Here is a 21,998-nt window from a genome sequence, read left to right as displayed (position 1 = left end):
GTCGTGTGGTCAGCACGACGGATCCTCTCGGCCGTTATTCTTGGCTTTGTAGACCGGGGCCTCTGTCTCACCGTCGGATAGCTCCTCGGCTGAGTGGATCTCGAACCAGCCCTCAGCTCCAGGTAAAAATCCCTGGCCTGGCCGGGAATCAAACCCGGGGCCTCCGGCTAAGAGGCAGGCACGCTACCCCTACACAACAGAAGTAAATTACTACGGGAGTTATTTACTCCGGAAGTAATGTCGGAGAGTTGAAGCACAACGTACTCTTTTAGTCACTACTATAGAAGTAGTGTTCGTTACTCGCAGAGTTATGTGTGATTGGTAACGGGCGGGGGGGGGGGGGCGTAAGCGAAAAAGATAAATGCTTGTTAGTAGAGATAGAAGATCTATGCAAAGGATATAGAGTGTAAGAAACACGACATAAAGATGCTGGATAAGAAAATCAATTCATGAAAAGCCGTGACAGAAGAATGCAATGCTTCGAGTGACGTAAAACGCAGTGGAGAGCAAGTTAAAATTCTGCGGAAGGACTTAAAAGCGAAGGCTAAAACAAAAGCAGAAAGTCATGGACGCGCGGGAAAAATAAAAAAACTGATGGTGGTTTCTTCATACACATCACCTACATCCACGGCGAAATTGTTTCCCATTTTCACACAAGGCAAATGCTGGATCTGTACCTTATTTAAGGCCACGGCCGCTTCCTTCCCACTACTAGGCCTTTCCTACCCTGCCGTCGCCATACGACCTAACTGTATCGGTGGGACGTTAAGCAAATTGTAAGAAAAAAAGGAAAAAAGAAAGAAAAATATCCCTTCCGATTCTTCCGATTTCTGAAAAGTTCACCGTTGTCACCGGGAGGGCAAAAAATTGGAGTATGCGTGTAGTCAATTGCAACCACGATGTGTGGGAACCTGCCAACGTGAAGAATTTCATAATTTGCAGGCATACCTCCCTCTTAAACTCACTAGTGCTTTAACCATGTAATGAAAGATACCGTACGGCAGCCGTGCGGTAAACGTTAATTAGATCGCCTGCAACTATGCTGAAATGCTCCGGTAGGAAACACTCGTAGGACACACAACAACTGTAATGAGGGAGATACAACAAAATTAAGACAGGAATTCAGCTGTAAGTGATCTCCAAGTAGATTAAGAAGGAAAATAAAGGATTCCTTCCTAAAACCAAAAACGTTCCTGAAACTCTTTCCTTGTGCACAATAAGCACATTGCAGTATGCGGCTCTCGCCTTTCACGCACTGTACGCACTACTACGTTTCCCGTCGTTTTCTCCCCGAGATCGACAATATAATCTAAGTAATCCATAAACACGCTTGACAAGTCTTCCTCTCGTCCCTTTCAGACCGAGTACGCACAATTGTGCGGGTTCGTATTTTAGTTATCCCTGACCGTATTTGATGTTTTTTCGGCGCTACACCGGACTGCAGTGATTGTACAGGACACGTGGCGTGTATTTCAATTGATTTTAGTATGCGCTTGACCGCCAGGGCGAAGGAAGAAGAGTTTAAAAAGCACAGTTGATCGGCGAGATGGCAGGAAGCAGTAGTGCCGAAAGTAAGTATTTATTTACTGCGTTTATATTAATCTAGAAGCTTTACTGAATACCGGAATATATTCAATGAAGTGTGTACATTGGTTAGTGAACGTAAATTTTGAAGCTACACCATCGTACGTGATACAACGAGGTTTTGAATTTTGATACGCACAATTGTGTGTGTCCTGTTTTTCGGATGTTAGTTTTTATTTTGTAAAATAAACTATTAATATGTGTATTGAGGAGCATTTTAGTCAGTTCTTGACTTACAAACAAACATTCACACCTCCAGTTTTCTTTCAGGTCTGAAAGGGATACGGCATGATATTATCATTAGTCAACAGGTCGAAACCTAGCTTACTCCATGCACGACGTGAGAGTAAATTCTAACCTATATTCGTGCGTTATTTACTACTACAAGATGGTGCTCTTGTAGTAATTTAGTCCAGGAGTACTGATTTTGTCATAAGAGCAGGTGTATTTGTGTGTGAAGTTTTTGGTGTTATTTATGCGTTCTCAGTGAGTTGACATAATTAAATAGTAGCGTGTGACATTCCTTGATATCTCCTCTCAACACGAGGGGAAAGGTATGCGCTGTGTTTGGCTGCAGTAACTATGAAGTAGAGAAGAATGCGCGGTCTTTCTTTCGTTTCCCTCGTGACAAGACAATGTAAGTAATATTGTGTAAGGTCTAAAATACTTTGGAAGTAATTTATTCTCGTATGGAAGTCACTTCAAGAGTACTTTTCTACGGAAGTAGAACTTACTCTTGGTTGGTGCATGCCACCCATAGAGTGTAATACGTTCTCGATCCCTTGTTACCATCTCGTCCTTAAAGACCTGCAGTCCTACCCTCCCTAACAACAAAAGGGAAGTTAACTATCGAGCGAGTCCGCTGGGCCAGCTCATCACTTCAGCTCTAAAATGTGAAGTATTCGTGAATAAATTGGATATTAAAAAAGGCAAGGATTTTGGGATGGCCTCTCAAAATACATCCTATAGTAAATAATAATAATAAACAGAAACACATGTGATACCTAAACCACCGAGAAAGTTGGCTACGCGTTTTGGGTCAGGTAGCTGTCGGCTTGCAGTCGGTTTGAACCTCAGTGTCGGTAGCCCTGAAGATGGTCATTAGTAGACCTTAGAAGATAGGCAAAATGCCTTTTTGGTCTGGGTGGACATATCGAAGTGTCACATAGAAACAAACATGTTTCCGCACGTTTGGGAATGGTAGGACAAGTTATTATTTTGCCTTCTTTGGCCTATTTTAGCTTCCGTAGCTTATTTGATAGTTTGATGTCTTTTCTTAAAGATGTTATGGATATTTTCTGCTGTTATTTTAGTATAAAAATTAATCAATGAAAAGAAAAATGATATAATTCCAACGTACTGTATTCTTCTTCTTCGCGAATGGGTCGCTTAGGACCACGCGAAATCAACACTTTCTAGACTTCCTATAGGAGTTCTTTTACGTGCCAGTTAATCTACCGACGCAAGGCTGACGTGTTGGCAAACCTTCAAATTCCACCGGACTGAGCTGGGATCGAACCTGCCAAGTTGGGGTCAGAAGGCTAGCGCCTCAACCGTCTGGGCCACTCAGCCCGGCTACATCTTAATTCAAGTGGAGGATCAGCAGTCTCAATCAACAACGTATTTGTTGAAGATGATTTCATTGCCCCCCTTTAATTGTTCTTATAGCTTTGTACAATAGTTTATCTAATTTACATTTTTGATTTCTGGATGTTATATCTACAAAGTGCTTTCATATTCAAACACTGATCTGATAATTCGTTTATAAATTGTTAATAGGGCGTATGGATTAGATCTCCATTCTCTATTTGCCAACGATTTCAGTAAATGTATTTTTATTTCTATTTTACCTGAAATATATGTGATATGATCTATCCAGAAGTTAGTAAACTGCAGGCATGCAAAATGCTTCCTATGAACTACCGTCCAAAAAATACGCCAGGACCGTGTAAGGAGCAATGACACGAAAATGGAACTGGAAGTGGACTCGATAGAGACTATCAAGTTGTGGATATACAAAACAAATGCCTGTTACGAGAACACCACGTGCAGGCCTATAAATAAATGTTGAAGGAAGAAGGCTAGTGGGAAGACCTAAAGAGATGGCTACACCTTCTCTATTAACCTTGGCTACACCAGCTGAATGCAGATGTGGAGAGAAGAGGAGGGAATTGGGAATCAGTGATGAGAGAGGGGGTACCGTATTTCCCACAGACTGCGATGGTGAAGACTCGTCCAACAACACCCAACGTGGCACGCTGGAGAGGTTCTATGATGATGATGATTATCCATATAGATTCCTAATTATTTGACGGAATGTTTCATGTGCATTATCTTGTTTCCAAATTTATCGGACTTTTGTTAAAAATTTGTTTATCTGTAAAGAACATTGTTGACGTCTTGATAGTTTTGCATCTTAACCGTTTATATTTATCCTATTTGTAACTTTTTTAAGAGTAGCAGAAGGCTACCATACGAGGTATATTCTATAGTATTACGACATTCGTCAATTAAGTCTTTAATAGTATCACACAAGCTGTTTTATTATTATTATTATTATTATTATTATTATTATTATTATTTTATTTTTATTATTATTATTATTATTATTATTATTATTATTATTGGGGTCATGATTAGCTCAGTGGCCTAGCTGCTGGCTTCCCACCCAGAAGGCTGAGATTCGAATCCTGGTCGATCCAGAGTCGAGATTTTCTTCTCAAAAATCACGTGGCGTCAAGGAGAGATATCCGGCCATAAACCCCCACCCAACAATAATGAGGGTTGGTGGCCCCAGCGACCCTAGAAATAACTGACATAAGCTAAACTAAAGTTATTATTATTATTATTATTATTATTATTATTATTATTATTATTATTATTATTATTACTGCGCTGAGTAGATTGATGAGTAATATTAAAGGTCCGAAATCTAATAAACGGCGGCTTCTTATGTTGACTGTCCAATCTATTCTTTTATATGGCTCTGAAATTTGGCCTGATTCTTTAAAGTTTGAAAAGTATTGGAAAAAATGGCGTCAGTGCAGCGGAGAGCGGCTTTACGAATTGCATGTGCATATCGTACGGTGTCCGAACCTGCAGTTCTCACAGTAGCAGCAGTAGCTCTTATTGATTTATTAGCTTTAGAACGACAGGAGATTTGGCGTACTCAAAGATAGCTGGGAAGGAAACGGGCAAAGAAGCTAGCTTTTAGTCACTGAATGGAGAGGTGGCAACAGAGATGGGAAGGCGATTTACGAGGGAAATGGACCAAATGGCTGATATCGGTACCATCCTTGGTTGAATGCGTCAACAGAAATCATGGCGAAGTAAATTACATAATTCTTGACAGGACATGGATACTTTCGAAGTTACCTTCATAGAATATGGCGAGTGAGTGTATTTACTGTGGTGACATTGATGATGTATTCCATGCTTCCCTTTTTTTTTTTTTTTTTATGTGACCATTGGTTATCACAACGAAGATGTTTGAAAGCTAAGCAGGGAGATCTAACACCAGATAACATTGTACATGTTATGCTGAAAAATCAGGAAACTTGGGATCAAGTAGCAGTGTATGTAGAAATAATATTGCGTCAAAAGAAGAGAGATTTAGATGTCCATGCCCATGAGCTACAATAACGGTGAAGCAGAAGAAGAAGAAGCTTCATGCACGACACCGTCTTGAAGTAATGCGAGAGCGGTTCCGGGTCGGGGACATAGGCTATATACGTCATGGGAGAAGGGTGTGTGGTTTTTAGTGGGTGAGAGTCCCACATACTTGTGAAGTGCGGTCCCTCACAAGCGTCTTATTGAAGATTTTCCACATTCCCTCGTAAAAATTATTATTATTATTATTATTATTATTATTATTAATAATAATATTCTCAAATCGGCTGTAACTTAAATAATTATACATGTTGATCATAGGCTGAATTGAACTCGTAGCCTACATTGTTTATCCGGTTTATCCAAGACCAACTACTATGTCGAGACCGATAGTAATCGCTAAGTGCAAAAAGGTCGACAACCGTAAAATACGATTTCTATAAATCGATACCTCTAGAATATCAACGACGAAGAGGTGAGCACTCGACCCTCGACTTCGACTAGCCGTGAACACGTGTATTTAGTTTATGTCGGTTTATGTCGTCCGAAGACAGTGCGGTATGTTTCTATAACACATGTGATTGAAGTTCCAGATTGTGAAAATGGGTGATCAGACAATAGAAGTTATCCTTACGACATCTCAACAGCAGTAAGTTTGTGTTACAAGCTTCATTTCATTTTGTGGCCAGATGAAACTTTTAGCCTCCTCTCTCAGTTTTGAGGTTAAGGTTACTTTTCGGTTTTCTGTCAGTGTATAAATGTTTCATTACGAAAAGAGTCCATTTCAAGTATTCCTAGTATTATTGTATTTGTAGTGTTACTTTTATTTCCTATGTTAATGCCATATTTTATTCATATTGCGAATATTCTTTTATGATTCAATGGAAAAGATTTCTGACATACAAACATGTTGCAAAGTTTGGGAAGACTTGGGAGTAACGAGACGAGCTGCTCGACTGTTATGTTCCGAGTTGTCAGTGGGAAGATGGAGAGGAATGACATTAGTAGATAAATACGGTTGAGTGCAGCTTTTAAAAGTGGAAGAATTCAAGAGAACAAATTGAGGCAAATACCATATTAATCTATAGATAGAGGAATATTATCATTATTATTATTATTATTGAATATCCAAAGCAGTTTGCAACCCTATTTTACATATTATACTAGGGTTATAGTTGAAGTGTATATTCAATTTTACAATGAAAATGAATACATGTATTTAATCGTCGGAAAATTAAGTGTATGAAGTTAATAAAATATTTGTAACAGCATGGCATCTTAAAAAAATGATATAGGGATTTTGATCATTCAGTCTTGCAATAATTTAAATGAGAGTTCCAGTCATGCCTTCTTTCAAACGCAGCACATTCAAACAGTAGGTGGTCCACTGTTTGTGAGAATCCACAGACACACATGTAGCCATCAGGACGATTCCAAATTGATGAAAATAATAACCTAATTTGCCATGACCAGACAAAAATTTAGTTATTTCAAAGCTTGGCACCAACAGGTTACTTTGCAGGCAGTTGAAAACCTCAGGAAAGAATATTTCTCTGGTGACTTGGCTGCTAGTGGAAGAAGTCCGAATGTTGTTCCGTTGATGGATTACTTGCTTCTTTATGATGCTTTTAGCATAGCTAGATGATGTTTTGCCATAAGTAATTTCCATATTAGATGTAGCTGCTGCTTTTGCCAGATCAGCTTTCTCGTTTCCAGATAATAGATTAATTAATTTATCAAGGGAAATTTTGGATAAATATCCTAATTCTTAGAAATCATTTATGAAAAAACTAGGTAAACACTTGATAGGGAATTCACCACCTGAGCGATAGCCCTAAATTCAAATCAGTGTTGATTGATAAATTGTAGCGTAAAAACTTTCCAGTCTGTCAAACACACATAAAAACCAATATAAATTATAATACTACTGTGTAAAAAACTATTGTACACTAATTTTTACAGATATGTTTATAGTGTTATAATTTATATTGGAATTTTTGTGTGTTTGACAAACTGGAAAAAATTAAAACTAAATCTTGCCAAGTCGCTACTGTAAAGTACGACTTCCCTCTTAACAAATGATTGATTAATTGAGAGAAAGTATGGTCAGTAATGAAGAAACTTAAGAGGATTGAATGTCAGGTAGGAAATACGAAACTGGAAGTTATTAGGATATGTATTCTCCCAGGAAATTGAATTAACATGCAGCAAAGCTACCGCAGTGAGCTTTTACTTGTGTTCAGTGGTATTCTGTAAAAGAAGGAAAGGAGTGAGTTCACGGACAAAACTATGTTTAGGACTACGTCAATTTGTTTTCGGGCCACATTTGCTGTACAGGAGTGAAAGCTGAATGGACTCAGGATATCTTATTCATATGTTAGAAGTAACAGACATGAAAACAGCGAGAATGAATGCTGGTACAAATGGGTGGGAACAATAGCAGGAGGGTACTTGGAATTAAGAGATAAAAGCTAAGTTGGGAATAAACTCTATGGGTGAAGCTGTACGTATAAACCGGTTTTGATGGTGGTGTCATGTGAGGCAAATGGAGGATAGGTTACATAGCAGACTACTGGATTTGGCCATGGAGGATAAGAGAAATAAAGGGAGACTAAGGCGATGATACTTAGATTCAGTTTTGAAAGGTTTAAATGAAAGAGACATGGAACTAAACAAAGCCCCAGAGCTAGCTGAAAATAGAGGGTTTGGAAGTTCTTACTTTATTCACACCGGGCGAGTTGGCCGTGCACGTAGAGGTGCACGGCTGTGAGCTTGCATCCGGGAGATAGTAGGTTTGAATCCCACTATCAGCAGCCCCGAAGATGGTTTTCCGTACCTTAATTAAGGCCACGGCCGCTTCCTTCCAACTCCTAGGCCTTTCCTATCCCATCGTCGCCATAAGACCTATCTGTGTCGGTGCGACGTAAAGCCCCTAGCCAAAAAAAAAAAAACTTTATTCACAAAGGCTGTCAGACTGAATTCTGAAAGGTTTGAGGGGCAATCAAAAAGTTCCTGTACAGTCCTGAATCGGGATGCCAGTCAGGCAAATTCACTGTGACCATTGAGACACTCATCCTGCTGATGCACCAGGTTGAAGATCCCCATGTGGTTAAACACCATGTCCTGCTACGTGAAGAAGTCCATAACCGCCTGGTGCACATCCTTGTCTGACAGGAAGTGTTGACCCTTCATGGCCTTTATGAGGGGACCGAAGGCATGATAATTGAATGGGGAGAGATCAGGATATAGGGCAGGTGCTCGAGTGTCCTCCATTGAATTGTTGTCTGTAATGGATGGCCTTCCGGATTGACTGGCGTCTTTTATCAAAATGTGACCTGCACGGAACTTGGTGCACCATTCCACAACAGTGCTTTTCGACAGACACGCTGCCCCATACACAGATTTCATTCTCAGATAGATATCCACCGGTGTTTGTCCTTCAGCAACCAAGAACAGAAGTACAGCACGTTGGTCCTATTTGGATGCATTTGGTAATAACATCGCCGTAAGTTCACATGGCTGCATTTAACGCACGATCCTCGGCACAACACGGCTGCCACACTAATCGCTTTTGCCTACATGTCCGTGCTTATATACCCTTATCGGAGTCACGCTACGTTGCATGTCCGCTGCAGCAACGCCGTCAAGCAGAAACCTTATGGTCATGCCTTATATAACTGTATAAAGCAGATGTTTGTATGTACGTCAAGTGTAGGCTAAGTTTTTTCATTGATTTAAGCATACCATCTTCTTATTTGCAGATATGCAGTTCCTAGCACACCCCTTTCCATATCATCTACTGTGGGACCAGTAGAATTAAATGCATTGGTGAATGCACTTCTTGAAGGTAAATAAAGAGTACATTGCATTATTGAATAATACTTTTTTTTTATTTTCATGTATTTTTCTGTTATCACTGTGGGTTTTGTTCCCGAAGAGGATTCATTATTGAAAATGACTGCTTCCTTTCATCATACGTTACTTGAATTTTGGTTACTCTGGATATTTCTTAATGCTTAAGTATTTTCCTAAGCAGAATATATACTGTAATTTTACTGCGCTTAAGCCCCTCACGCACACGGGGACAGTAGTGGCGGCCAGTACTGGCGGCTAGAAGTAACAGCCAGTGAAATGGCAGGGCAGTAGGCTTACACACGAGGACAGTAATGACTTCCATTTTTATGTTGTAGTGGCAGCCAGTAGCTAGTTTTTGTGTGGACGTGGTGAGTGCAATATTGTCAGAGCACTGCGTGGACTAATGTCCGTGTGAGAAAATGTACTGTATGCTGCACTGGAATGTATCGGTTCCCGTATGTTCAGTCCGGCTCCATGGCTAAATGGTTAGCGTGCTGGCCTTTGGTCACAGGGGTCCCAGGTTCGATTCTCGGCAGGGTCGGGAATTTTAACCATGATTGGTTAATTTCGCTGACACGGGGGCTGGATGTATGTGTCGTCTTCATCATCATTTCATCCTCATCACAGTTGCCTATGGACGTCAAATCAAAAGACCTGCATCTGGCGAGTCAAACTTGTCCTTGGACACTCCCGGCACTAAAAGCCATATGCCATTTCATTTCCCTATGTTCAGAATGGGTCTGCATTACCTATGAGTAATACCATTACATGAAGAACACCACTGGTCTGCGTTGCCTCTGATTAGTACCACTATGTGAGGAACACCACAGGTTTGGCTGTTGCCCATGATTAGTACCAGTATGTGAGGAACACTATGAGTCTGCGTTGTCTGAGGGTAGTTCCATTATGTGAGGAACACCATGGGTCTGTGTTGCCAATGGGTGGTACCATAATGTGCGATACGCTGTGAGTTTGCATTGCCTGTGATTAGTTCCACTATGTGAGGAATGCCACGGGTCTGTGTTGCTTGCGAGTGGTGCCCTTATGTGAGGAACACCATGGGTCTGTTTTGCCTGCGAGTTGTGCCATTAGGTGTGAAATATCATGGGTCTGCATTACCTGTGATTAGTACCACCATACAAGGAACACCATATAGCTCTAGGCTGGTTGGGGTAAGAGGTATGATTCTGAATTGAGTTGAAATATTTTGAGCCTATTTCTCCGATCAGCATTGGCCGCAAAATCTCTGACATTCTTAGCCATAAAAGGATCAGTTTCTCTTCTGAAACATTATCTAAACAGCAGATTATGAAAATAATTGGTTCTTGAATGTTGTTCTCACAGGCAACTTCCACTTAGGGGAAGTGGTTATTCATTTACGGAATATATTTTTGTTATGTTGAATTACATGTTGCTTCTCCTTTCTGTTCTGTGTAGAGAGCCAACCTGACTGGAAGAAAATTGACTTTGACTTCTTGGTCTCCAATGAATTTATCCGAGGACCTCTTAAGAACTTGCTTGGTCCTGCTGGTGGTGAAACAAAAGTTGTAATAGAATACCTTGAGAGCCGGCCTGCACCAGAACCTGAGGACTGTCTCCTACATGATGACTGGGTATCAGCTGTACAAGTCAGTGACAAATGGTAAATGCAACATTCTTCTTACCTCCTTTTCTCATTTTTTCCTATTATCAATATGGACAGCAGTTTTAAAGTGAGACATATTCTCAAAAGCTCTGTGTAAAACCTGTTTTTTGCCCTGGGGTTTTGATAGCTTTTCTAAAATGTCTGTTTTTAAAATCCAGTTACATGCATTTGAACCTTAGTGTACCAAAATCAAATGCTCACGTTTGGGCTACATTTCTGGAACTAAAGATTTAACCTGAATCGTTTGGTTGAAAATGTGGGATGAGAGAAAATATGTTTGTTTGGTTTTTTTTGTTTTGACCGATCGAGATGGCCATGCGCTTAGGGACGTTCAGCTGTGAACTTTCATTGGGGAGATGGTGGGTTCAAACCCCACTGTCGGAAACCCTGAAGATGGTTTTCCATAGTTTGGCATTTTCACAACTGGCAAAAGCTGGGGTTGTACCGTGATTAATGCTTGTTGTTTAAAGGGGCCTAACATCTAAGGCCATCGGCCCTGTACCATAATTAAGGCCACGGCTGCTTCCTTCCCACTCCTAGGCCTTTCCTAGCCCATCATTGCCATAAGACTTATCTGTGTCGGTGCAACGTGAAGCAAGTTGTAAAAGCTTTTTTCTTCCTTTTTTTTTTTTTGTGAAAGCCATTTCTTTTCAGATTCAAGCCAGTTAATGTATAACTATGAGGTTCTTCACTCCATCTGTCAAAACTAATTCAGAATAAAATAAAAATGAACAAAATATCTGAAAAAGAAAAATTTAACAAGATTTATACCAGAAAAAGACATCATAGATTAAAAATCCACAGTTGCCCTTCAGGCAAGCAAATCGTTGAAAACATCCTAGGGATATGAGCTATGAATTTTAGGTAAATAAAATATAATAAAGTATAAGAATATATTCTTTATTTATTCCTAAAAATTGCAGTCCTTTTCTTAATCAGTAGAGTAACAGTTTGCTGCTTTTTTTTTTCAAAAATCAAAGAACCACTGAGGGTGTTGAACCAAGGAACACATTACAGAAAGAATTATGTAAATAAGTTGATTTGGCTAGGATTTGAAGAAAAAGGAAAATGAGTAAAGAAACAAGTGATTTTATGCTCTTTTTTGGAACTGTATTTCGGCCGGAAGTGATTTTTGAAATTTGTTTTTTTAGTTAGATAGGGCTATCCAGCCAGACTCACAATTTGAAACCTTTCCAGGCCCGTCTTTCAACTTTCGGCACAATTGAGAAAATTGCTTAATTGTGTGTTTTTCATTGTCTGCTAAGAAATGTTTTCAACATTAAAACAGAATGACATGTTTCATTGTTAAAAGAATATCATCCATCAGATTGTAGCAGATCACACTTTTATCATTATTTTAATTTTAATTATTGTTAATTATTTTAAAAAATAATAAGTAGAATTTTACTATCTACTTCACAAGCTTTATAGCATAAAGAAGTAGAAATGATTCAAATCTTATATGAAATTCCTTGTAGAGGAGAGATGTGTTCACTGCAATAGTCTGGGATTCACCACCCTGTCCCGAGAAGTAATTTACTTTTATAACCTAATTAAATGGTCAAGCAGGTACTAGCATTTCTATTGGCTGACATATAATTGGATACGATGTCATTCCCAGCAATCAAGAGAAATATATTCCATTACCAATCCTCACAGAATAAAAACAGTCATTGATAGGGACTTGTCAAATCAAATGCACTGCAGTCTCGATCTCGATGCATTACCTACCCAGCCACACGTAACAAATCCATGCCAATGGCTTTAACACTATCTGGCATACTTAATTAATTCAGCTTTTTTCCGCTAGCCCACATGGAATGCTCTATGGAATGCTAGAGGCCTACCAACCGCTTCACAGCCCTGCTTATGCCCTGGACTCCTTATGCTTGACTCCAGTCCAGTGGTCACAAGCCGTGTACAGCAAGTCTTGTCCCTAGTTGTAAGTTCGCAAGTTAGGCAGCCTTGTGTACTACATGATCACATCTGCGAGAAAGAAACAAATTAAATAGATGTTGATTCCCATAGTGGAACCTGAAATATTTGTCCCGAATGAGTAAATTTATAATACCAATATAGTTGGTCCGTTATTGGACATTATAAATTTTCCAGCTAACTCATTCCTGGTTGCCACCGTTTCAGCTGAAATAGTGTTTGCTGACAACGCACTTAGCATCGGCAGTCTATATAAGTACAGAAGTTTTTCATTATATTAAAACTTGTAAAGTTATTATTTATCAATACTGGTTCATATGTTACGGCTCCATGGCTAAATGGTTAGCATGCTGGTCTTTGGCCACAGGAGTCCCGGTTTCGATTCCCGGCAGGGTCGGGAATTTTAACCATAATTGGTTAATTTCGTTGGTGCGGCGGCTGGGTGTATGTGTCATCTTCATAATCATTTCATCCTCATCACGACGCGCAGGTCGCCTACGGGTATCAAATCAAAAGACCTGCATCTGGCGAGCCGAACTTGTCCTCGGACACTCCCGGCACTAAAAGCCATGCGCCATTTCATTTTACTGGTTCATATATCACTATACTCTCTATCGTTGACAAGTTTACGCAACGTAAACAATGCTGTACATATATATACGCATGTTTGAAGTGATTTGAGAGAATCTGAGGATCTTCTTGTAGAATGAAACATGTCATTCTTTGTATAATAGTGTGTATTTTTTTTACAGGTATGTTTATAGTATTATAATTTAGATTGAAATTGTTGTGTGTTTGACAGGCTGGAAAGTTTTTATGTTACATTTAACTAAGTCAACACAGGAAAGTATGGTTTCATTCTTAACAAAAAAAATTATATTACGAATATAGTTGGACATTATAAATTTTTCCAGCTAACTCATTCCTGGTTGCCAGCGTTTCACCCCAGTTTGCTAAGTTGGGCTCATCAATTGGTAAATAGCACACCTATCAGGACACATGGCTAGTGCATACCGTGGAGGCCTCTGTGTAGGCTACTTGGAGCCACCAGCAGTGCCAATGCACTATGAGAGACTTTGTCTCATTTTCAAAAATTGATGCCTGCCTGGCCATCAGATGATATAGATGTTGATTCCCATAGGGAACCTAAAATATTTGTTCCAGATATTTGAAAATGAGATGAAGTCTCTCATATTTCATTGGCACTGCTGGTCGCTCCAAGTAGCCTACGCAGTGGCCTCCATGACATGCACTAGCTATGCATCTTGGTAGGTGTGGTTTATCAAGTGATGAACCCAACTTAGCATACTGGGGCAACTATATTGGTAAAGAAACAAATGACAATCGTACCGCGCCTACGCTGCAAATCATGACTCATGGCACTATCGTTGCGTGCTACAAGGTAAAACTTTGCCATAATAACAATAATAATAACTGAAAGTGTGATCTGATGGTGTTTCTTCAAGAACGCAACTTGTCATTGGGTTTTTAATTAATGGTATCTTTTTCAGATATTTTGTTAATATTATTTTTGAATGAAGAACCTCAAAGTTATAACACTCGATGGGTCTTGATTAAATACTCACTTTAAAAGAGGTATACAGTATAATTTGGTCTGAAACCTGAAGACATATGAAGGTGGTTAAGATGTCCAATTATAAAGCGTCTGATGCCATATGTTCACATAAAATGGTCCAAATCCCAAAAGAATAATATGGTAAGAGAGGGGTCCAAATTTTTAAGTTGCAATATATGTAGAAAAATCAGCATTTTGACAGTCTGTATATCAATTCAAGCCCTTATGTTCAGTTCCAAAAGAAAACTCCCTCTGAGGCTGAGATAATAGTACTACAAAAGCTGCCCAACAACCGTTAGAGACAAGGTTATGTGGGGGATTAAAAATGTGAGGATTCTTTGATTTGTGGATTCTGTAATTTGTTTCATGTCGACTTCTGAATGTGAATTCAATAGAGAATAGTATGCCTGACATAACAGTGACCTATAACAATTAGAACAGAAGTTACGTTGTGTACAATATTTTTTTTAAAAATGTGATATTTGTAGCCATTTCTTTCTGGTTTTGACTGTTTCTTCATAAATGTTAGGTTCTTCAGTCTATGAAAAGTAATTTGTGAGTAAATAAATTTAGAAACTACCTGAAAAAGAAAACATTTCTATCAAATCACTCTTGAAAGTATTTAGAAATGTATAAACATTCATATTTACATTCTGTTTAAATCCTTAAAAACTAGACTAGATGCTAGACTGGAGAGACATGAGGACTTCATTAACACATTGAGGACAGGCCCCGAACGGATAATTTAAGCCTACAAGAAAGAAATTTACTGCTGCTCTCAAACTACTGTAACTCGAAAAGTACCGTATTTACGCTAATAATCTCTGCATAGTGGTTTTAAAAATTTGAGGCACGTAATTGGGTGTGGGTTTTATTTGCTTCAGTGTTGGCATTTAACTTTTTTCAAAGTGAGCCTTCCTAAAGTTAGGGTGCGGGGATTATTCACATAAATACGGTATTCAAGATATCTATCTCAAACTTGGAACATGTACTCACTAGGTTGCTTAGTAGTCTGTACGTTGCAATACCTGTCAAAGCAGTACCATTTATGGCTCCATTTAAGTCTTTCTAAGCACTGTGTAATGTGAATGCCCTGTTTGTGCCATTCGTGTACTCATTGTTTTCAAGTATGCAAGGATTTTTCTTTATGGCTACTCCCCGCTTAGTGTTAGCCATTAATCATTAGAAATATCTAATTTAGTGTCAGTTGGTACCTATTATAACCGGTCTGTACATAATTAATCACAATTACCGATTAAAAAACGTAAAACATAAGATGTAAGGCTTTTCAGGCGTTTGCTCTATTAACCAACGTTTCGTCTTAGGTCTGACACTAGATTCGTCAGAGTGGGATGTGTCAGACCCTACCCACTGATGCTGGGTGTATGCAGGTGAGCTTATCAGAAGCCTATATAAGAGGCACAGTCTGATAACTGCATACGGGAGATAAATCTCCACAATGGAATCGATGCCCGCCTAGCAATTCTGAATGGAAAATTCTAAATTCCCATGGAGAGAATCAGATATTTTTCACCAATAGAGCATGTCAAAAATATCTGACTCCCTCCATGGGAATTTAGAATTTTCCATTGACAATTACCGATATCCGTCGGCAACTGAATATGCCGCGCCATGTTGATATCAGCACTGGAGCTCTAGGGAGTAGCCCTACATATCCAACATTATTTTGTTAAATATATGAAAGTTTAAAGAAAGATGCAGCGATAATTTATATTGCATGATTATACCATTTGGAAATCATAATCTTGCGCACAATTTCATCAATAAACAAGGAAAAATGAAGTGCATAAAAGCATTCTCGTAGCCCGTCACCTACTGTCGGCTGTCGCCTACCATCAGCTGTGAAACTACGAGAATTCTCAGGCCTCTTCACCCGTGTGGCGCATCAGACAATGAATCTGCATATAAATGTTGAAATAATTTGTCGCCACATAGGGCACGTTGCTACAGATGTGCCATCTCGTAAGAACAGCCGTGTCTACATGAAGTTTCCATGGCTACAAAGGCCGTACAGTTTTAAAAAATACATAGACACTAAAATCTACGATCCCTCTACTCCAAAATTATAGCCAACAGATAGCACAACAAGCTACAAACAATGCCAGTCTGTAAAAACTGAGATCTCCCAGTTCGGTCATCAATGTGTTAAGACAAGTTCCACATTTCAAGTATTTTCAGTTTGTTTGTGATGTGTGAGTTGATTGGGTGATATATGAGACTTAGAGGTAACTTGTATTGATTATAAACTATATGTTGTAGGATTCTCACGGGATGTTATGATAACTCTCTTCATATCTGGACCAAAAAAGGTGCTCACAAACTCAGTATTTCTGCTCATGATGGTCCTGTCAAAGGTGTTGCATGGATAGAAAATGATGGCTCTTCTGCAACGTTTGTCAGGTAATATATTTTACATCCTCATTCCATTACTCTTCTTTTTTTAAATTGCTGATATGAAGCAAGATCAGCTGGAACCTGCCCAGAGCTGTCTATCAGTACAAACTAGTGCTGTGAAATAGTTAAGTAAATAGAAATGAAAATGTTTAAAGAATAAAAATCCCACCCATCTTCAGAGAAAAGAAAGTGTCTCTGTGCAGTCAGATACATATCACACTGCATATCTGCAAACTTTTACGATTTGTCTGTAAAATTTACAGGGAACATATTTTATGACTTTGTGGATGAACTATAATGTTTTGAGAATTTCAGTGGTAACTTGCATTTTGAAATTGTGCCAATATATTCACATATAGGTCATCAGTAGATGATGATCATACTTCAAAGGAAGACACATTTCAGTACTTGCAGTAATCACTTTCCTTCCTTCTGATTGCTGCTTCCCTGCTGGACTCCTCTTTTGGTTTCAGACCAATCTGATCTTCCATCCCCTACTTGAATACAGCTTAAGCACATTTGATAGAGCATCTTTTTTCTTCTTTTTTTCATGGGGTTTCTAAATATTAGTTCCTAATTAGCGTCGAATTCTAAGATCTTTTGCTACCATGTTTTTCCTTCATTCCCGCCTAGATATACCTGCTCCCTTCACAAAGCTGCAGGTTGTTCTTATTGGGTCTTCTTGGATTTTCTCTCTCTCTTCACCTGGTAGTCGTAGAGTGGAGAGTCTGATTTTACCCAGCGCCTCACATTCGAAAAGTATGTGTTCAGCTGATTCCTCTGCTTCATTGCATTTCCTACATATATTGTCTCTTATTACTCCAATTTTGTGTAGGTGTTTTTTTCAGGTGGCAGTGTCCTGTCAACAGTCCTCCTACCCATCTTGTATTTTCTCTGCTGAGTTTCAACAGTTCTTTTGTATGCTTCTTGTTTGGTTCTTTTATCAGTTCCTTTGCAAGCCTGCATCTTGGAGTATTTTTCTAGTTCTCCATTTGTTTCTTTTGTACCCATTTTCCTATGAAGTGTCGGGCTTGTCCGTAGGAAATCCTGCATACAGGTTCTGGGCCTGCAGAATATGTTTCTGCCCCTTTCCGGGCCAGTTTATCTGTCTTTTCATTTCCTTCTATACCTGCATGCCCTGGTACCCATATTATTTTGACATTGTTGTACTTTGAGAACTTCAGGAGAAGTGAATGTCAATACCAGACAATTCTGGATATTATCTGGACTGCTTCTAGTGCCTTAATGGCCGCTTGGCTGTCCATAAAAATAAAAATGTTCTTTTTCCTATAGTTCATTTTCAGATTTTCTTCAAGATATCTTGTGATAGCTATCACTTCCATTTGAAAGACTGTAGTGTGTTTGCCCAGGCTCATCTGGATTGATCACTCAGGTCTTCCCCCGTTGATCCCTCCTCCTGTGCCATCCCCAGTCTTTGAACCATCAGTCTACCACACTATATCTTCTTTTTCAGTATTCCATTTGTTGATATCCCAGTCTTCTTTTTTTTTATTATCTGGGTCTCAAATGGTTTTTCAAAGTTGTACTTTGGTATCATATGATCAGAAGGCATGTGTAGAACTTCCTCTATTATTAATCTGTTAATTTTACAGTGTCCTAGATTGGGTCTTTGTGCATTCCAGCACTCTGATTGTGCCAGTCTATATGAACTCATTCTAACCTGTCCTTTTATGAAATTGCATAGTGATGGAAGGTCTAGTAAAGTATTCAAAGCTTCTGTTGGCATAGTTCTCATAGCCCCAGTTATGGCTATACATGCCATTCTCTGTGGGCTATCCAATCTACTACTGACTTTTTCTTGGCTTACTTTCTGCCACCAGATCCCCATGTCTTCCCGGCGGCTCTTTTACGTGCATACTGTAAGTTCTGGCCCGTGTTATGTTCCTTTTTATATGTGGATTCCAGGTTAGATTTTTATCTAACACTATACGTAGGTGCAGTGCCTGTTCTTCCATAAATATATCTTGCCCAAAGAGCTTCAGTGATCTCTTTCCCTCTAATTTCCTCGCTCTTGTAAAAGGGACCAGAGTTATATTGTTCGGGTTGACTATTAGTTGTTCTTCCCGACACCAGTTCTCCATAAGGTTAAATGATCTTTGCATGAGGTCCTGGATAAAACTCATCACCTTATCTCGTACCACAATCGCTAGGTCATACGCGTATCCTTGTGTATTTAAACCTTGTTCGTTGAGCATGGCTATGATTTTGTTCATCACGAGGTTCCACAGCAGAGGAGAAAGAACTCCCTGTGCACAGCCTCAGGTGGCCCTAACCGTCAGCGTTTCTTCAAACAGGGTTGCTTTTATCTTCCTTCCGTCTAACATGAATTTTATCCATTTGACGGCGGTTTTACTTACCTTGCTCTTTTCCAGTGCTTTGATTGTGGAGTCATAGGTTGTATTGCTGAAGGTTCCTTCTATATCTGGAAATACCGCCAGTGCAATTTCTTTATATGCTAGGCTTCCTCCAGTTTACAAACCAACTGGTGGAGTGCTACTTCAGTGGATCTGCCAGGTCTATATGCAAACTGATTTTCATGTAACTTTGAGTTCAGTTGCACCGTTCTTCTGATATATTTATCCAGAATTTTGTCCATTGCTTTCAACACGAAGGAGGTTAAACATAATGGTCTGTATGCTTTGGCTTGGGCATAATTTGCCCTTCCAGGCTTAGGTATGAAAAGGTAGAGCATCTTTACTTTATCACTCAGGAATTTTGGCACACCTGTACCTTCTAGACATTCCCAGATTATCTCTCTAGCTACACTGTCGTACGCCTTCTTGATGTCTATAAAAACCATCGCTAAGTTCTTACCAATTGTATTTCTTTACTCTTGGTAGTGTGTGCTCTTAGCGTAATGTACACGTGATGAGTCCTTTGTGACTATGTATTGGATGTGTTCATCATCATTATCCAGCTCCAGTTTCCCGGGTGTGGTGTACAAGTGCTTGCCACTTCTTCCTGTAAAAGTATAGTTCTGTTCCTCGATGTCCTCCCACTTGGCATTCCTCTTCCTAGCCTGTGATTTCACTGTGTCTATCCATCTAATCCTTTGTCTCCCAACTGGCCTCTCCCCTTTCACTTCGCTGTCAAAGTAATTCCTTGCTGTTCTCATTCCGTCCATCCTCATAACATGTCCAAACCATTGTAGCCTGCGTCTTCCTAAAAATTCAGTACCAGGTATTTTGATACCAGTCTCCTTCCTGTTTGCTTCACTTGTCCTTCCTGGTCTTTTGGTTCACTGTTCTGATGAATTGCATTTATGTTGACTGAATTTTACTATTTGGCTTGTTTATGCAGGGTTCATCTTTCGATTCATATGTGAGAATTGGAATGAAGTAGGTACAAAACATGGTCAATTTTGCTTTCTAGGGTATTTTATCATCCCAGAGTTTTCTCACTTGAAAATAAAATAGAGAAGCTTTCTGAGTCTTATTAAATATTTCTTGGTTTACTGTGTTATACTTTGAAATGACACCTCCAAGGTATTTGAAGTTAGAAACAGACTGCAATAGAGTTCCCTCCAGGAAAATGTTTGAATCTGTGCCTTTCCTGTTGATAGTCTTCTTCTTCTTTTTTTTTCCAATGAGGCCTGCTAAGGACCACGTGCCAATTTCAGTTCAGTTCTTCATATTGTGTTGTTTTCTCTTCCGCTCCTTCCAATATTCTTTCATCCTTTCACTATGCTGTTTCCTTCTGTCCTCGGACCACTTCGCACCAGGCTTCTTGTTCAATCTTCCTTGGAATCCTTCCATACTTACTACCCTCTTTCTAAAAATTTCTCTCTCCATAGTTTCTTCTTCTCTTATATTATTTCTTGAAAATCCTTTTTGTTAATCTGGAATCATCCATTCTGTAAATATGTCCAAATTATTGCAATCTCCTTTTTCTTATGGTTTCTGTTATGTTTTCTATGTTCCTGTATATTTCATCGTTAGATCTTAATTTCCATACTTCTGTTGTTTTCACAGGGCCTAAGATTTTCCTCATGGTTCTCCTTTCTAGTACCTCAAGTTTAGTTGCTAGTCATTTTAACAGTTTTTGTTTTTTGATGTTTAGTCCATATTCTTTAAACTTGCCACTCCAAAGATTTAGTTTCTCCTGTTCTTCTGCTTCATTTTCTCCCTGAAAATATTAGACTCTCAGGCTCTTTGGAATATCCATAACAGTGATGACAAGGCACTTCCCTGCTGGACTCCTTTTGGTTTCAAACCAATCTGATCTTCCATCCCCTACTTGGACACAGCTTAAGCATATTTGATAGAGCATCTTTACTTTATCAGTCAGGAATTTTGGCACACCTATACCTTCTAGATATTCCCAGATTATCTCTCTAAGCACACTGTCGTAGGCCTTCTTGATGTCTATAAAAACCATCACTAAGTTCTTGCTGTATTCCCAGTGCTTTTCTGTTAGCATTCTGAAAGCAAATATCAGGTCTGTAGCACTTTGGTTCTTCCTGAACCCATGTTGCTCTGCCTCCAATAACATTTCAACTATATTCCTGATTCTTCTTTCAACTATCTTCTCCAGAAGCTTAAGAAGTGAGAAAGTAGAGTGACACCCCTGTAATTTCTGCATTTCTTTCTGTCTCCCTTTTTATATAGGGAGATAATGATATGTTTCATCCAGTCCTCTGTTATCCTGTTCTCTTTCCAGATGACAGAGAGTATTCTATACAATATTGGATGTGTTGTGTATTGTGCTACATCAGTCCTTAATTTCAGTAGTACCGAGCTCAATAGCTGCAGTCGCTTAAGTGCGGCCAGTATCCAGTATTCGGGAGATAGTGGGTTCGCCCCCCACTGTCGGCAGCCCTGAAGATGGTTTTCCGTTGTTTCTCATTTTCACACCAGGCAAATGCTGGGACTATACCTTAATTAAGGCCATGGCCACTTCCTTCCCACTCCTAGCCCCTTCATGCCCCATCGTCGCCATAAGACCTATCTGTGTCAGTGCGACGTAAAGCAACTTGTAAAAAATTAAACTTTCAGTAGTGTGAGTGTCAGTAGTGTAAATCTGAAATGTATGTACTGTAGCAGACCTTATTTGTTCTTCTGTTTACTTTATGATATTGGATATGTGAGATTGTTGGAGTCTATAGCTGCCGTATCTGATGACTTAGACTATATGAGCATGTAAAAAAAAAACCTCAACTAACAAGTTAAAAATATCCACTTTTCCAGTACTTTAATAATCATTGATTATTCTTGCATTAAAAGAACATTAATCTATTTAAAACCGTACTTGTTTCATTTTCTTTTGAAAATATCTTTAGGCATGTTCATAGTTCAAGATTAAAACACACACAAAGTACAGGTTTCATAGATACACACAATTAACAACATATTGTTAAGA

The 21,998-nt window shown here is 39.2% G+C and overlaps 1 protein-coding gene across 1 annotated transcript in view; it reads left to right on the top strand.

The window, feature by feature from the left end:
• The first annotated feature begins 5,699 nt into the window (after positions 1–5,699).
• LOC137502158 (ribosome biogenesis protein WDR12 homolog) overlaps positions 5,700–21,998 on the top strand; it is a 59,647-nt gene continuing 43,348 nt past the window's right edge. The window contains exons 1-4 of the mRNA XM_068229148.1: positions 5,700–5,842; positions 8,955–9,040; positions 10,486–10,690; positions 16,485–16,625. Of these exons, the coding sequence (XP_068085249.1) occupies positions 5,796–5,842; positions 8,955–9,040; positions 10,486–10,690; positions 16,485–16,625 (479 nt within the window). The 5' untranslated portion in view covers positions 5,700–5,795. The remainder of the gene's footprint in view (positions 5,843–8,954; positions 9,041–10,485; positions 10,691–16,484; positions 16,626–21,998) is intronic.

Source organism: Anabrus simplex, chromosome 9 (genome assembly GCF_040414725.1).
Source record: "Anabrus simplex isolate iqAnaSimp1 chromosome 9, ASM4041472v1, whole genome shotgun sequence".
NCBI classification, from domain to species: Eukaryota; Metazoa; Arthropoda; class Insecta; order Orthoptera; family Tettigoniidae; genus Anabrus; species Anabrus simplex.
This window is presented reverse-complemented; position numbering and strand designations above follow the sequence as displayed.